Source organism: Parus major, unplaced genomic scaffold (assembly GCF_001522545.3).
Source record: "Parus major isolate Abel unplaced genomic scaffold, Parus_major1.1 Scaffold672, whole genome shotgun sequence".
Lineage (NCBI taxonomy): Eukaryota > Metazoa > Chordata > Aves > Passeriformes > Paridae > Parus > Parus major.
Window position 1 is genome coordinate 1 of NW_015379556.1, and position 1012 is coordinate 1012.

Sequence of the window (1012 nt, forward strand, 5' to 3'; positions counted from 1 at the left end):
TGTGTCCCCACAGACGCCTTTCCCCGGATGGTGCCCCTGCGGCCCCCGGAGGTCCCGGGCCAGCCGCCCCCTCCCCACCTGCAGTGTCCCCTGGCCCGGCCCGACCCCAGCAGCTTCGCCGCCAGCCTCCGGGAGCTGGAGAAGGTACCGGAACCCGGGCGGGAAAATCCAGGAATCCGGGCTTGGGAATCGGGAATACGGCCCCTCCAGGGTTGGGAATCAGGAATTCAGACCCTCAGGGCTTGGGAATCGGGAATTCAGATCCTCAGGGTTTGGGAATCGGGAATTCAGACCCTCAGGGATTGGGATTTGGGAATTCAGACCCTCAGGATTTGGGATTTGGGAGTCTGGCCCCTCAGGATTTGGGAATCTGGTCCCTCAGGGCTTGGGATTCGGGAATCCAGACCCTCAGGGTTTGGGATTCGGGAATTCAGACCATCAGCCTTGGGATTTGGGGATCTGGCCCCTCAGGATTTGGGATTTGGGGATCCAGACCCTCAGGGTTTGGGATTTGGGAATCTGGTCCCTCAGGATTTGGGAATCCGGCCCCTCAGGGCTTGGGATTCGGGAATCCAGACCCTCCAGGATTGGGATTTGGGAATTCAGACCCTCAGGGTTTGGGATTTGGGAATCTGGCCCCTCAGGATTTGGGAATCTGGCCCCTCCAGGGTCGGGATTTGGGAATCCTGCCCTTCTGGGATTCCCCACGGGAATTCCCAAGGGAATTGCTGTTCCCAAGGGAATTCCCAAGGGAATGGCCCATTCCCAAGGGAATTCCCTGGGGATCCGCCGTTCCCAGCTGCCTCTCCCCGTTCCCAGTGCGGCTGGTACTGGGGCCCCATGAACTGGGAGGACGCGGAGATGAAGCTGAAGGGAAAACCCGACGGATCCTTCCTGGTGCGCGACAGCTCCGACCCGCGCTACATCCTGAGCCTGAGCTTCCGCTCGCAGGGCATCACCCACCACACCCGCATGGAGCACTACCGAGGTGAGGGACACGGGATGGCATTCC

At 61.0% G+C, this 1012-nt stretch overlaps 1 protein-coding gene across 1 annotated transcript in view; it reads left to right on the plus strand.

Annotated features, from left to right (window-relative positions):
• Nucleotides 1–9: 9 nt before the first annotated feature.
• The window catches only part of SOCS7 (suppressor of cytokine signaling 7), a gene marked incomplete at its 5' end in the record, with an annotated part of 11875 nt that continues 10872 nt past the window's right edge, over nt 10–1012 (plus strand). The window contains 2 exons of the mRNA XM_019005539.2: nt 10–144; nt 820–1005. Coding sequence (XP_018861084.1) covers nt 10–144; nt 820–1005 — 321 coding nt within the window. The remainder of the gene's footprint in view (nt 145–819; nt 1006–1012) is intronic.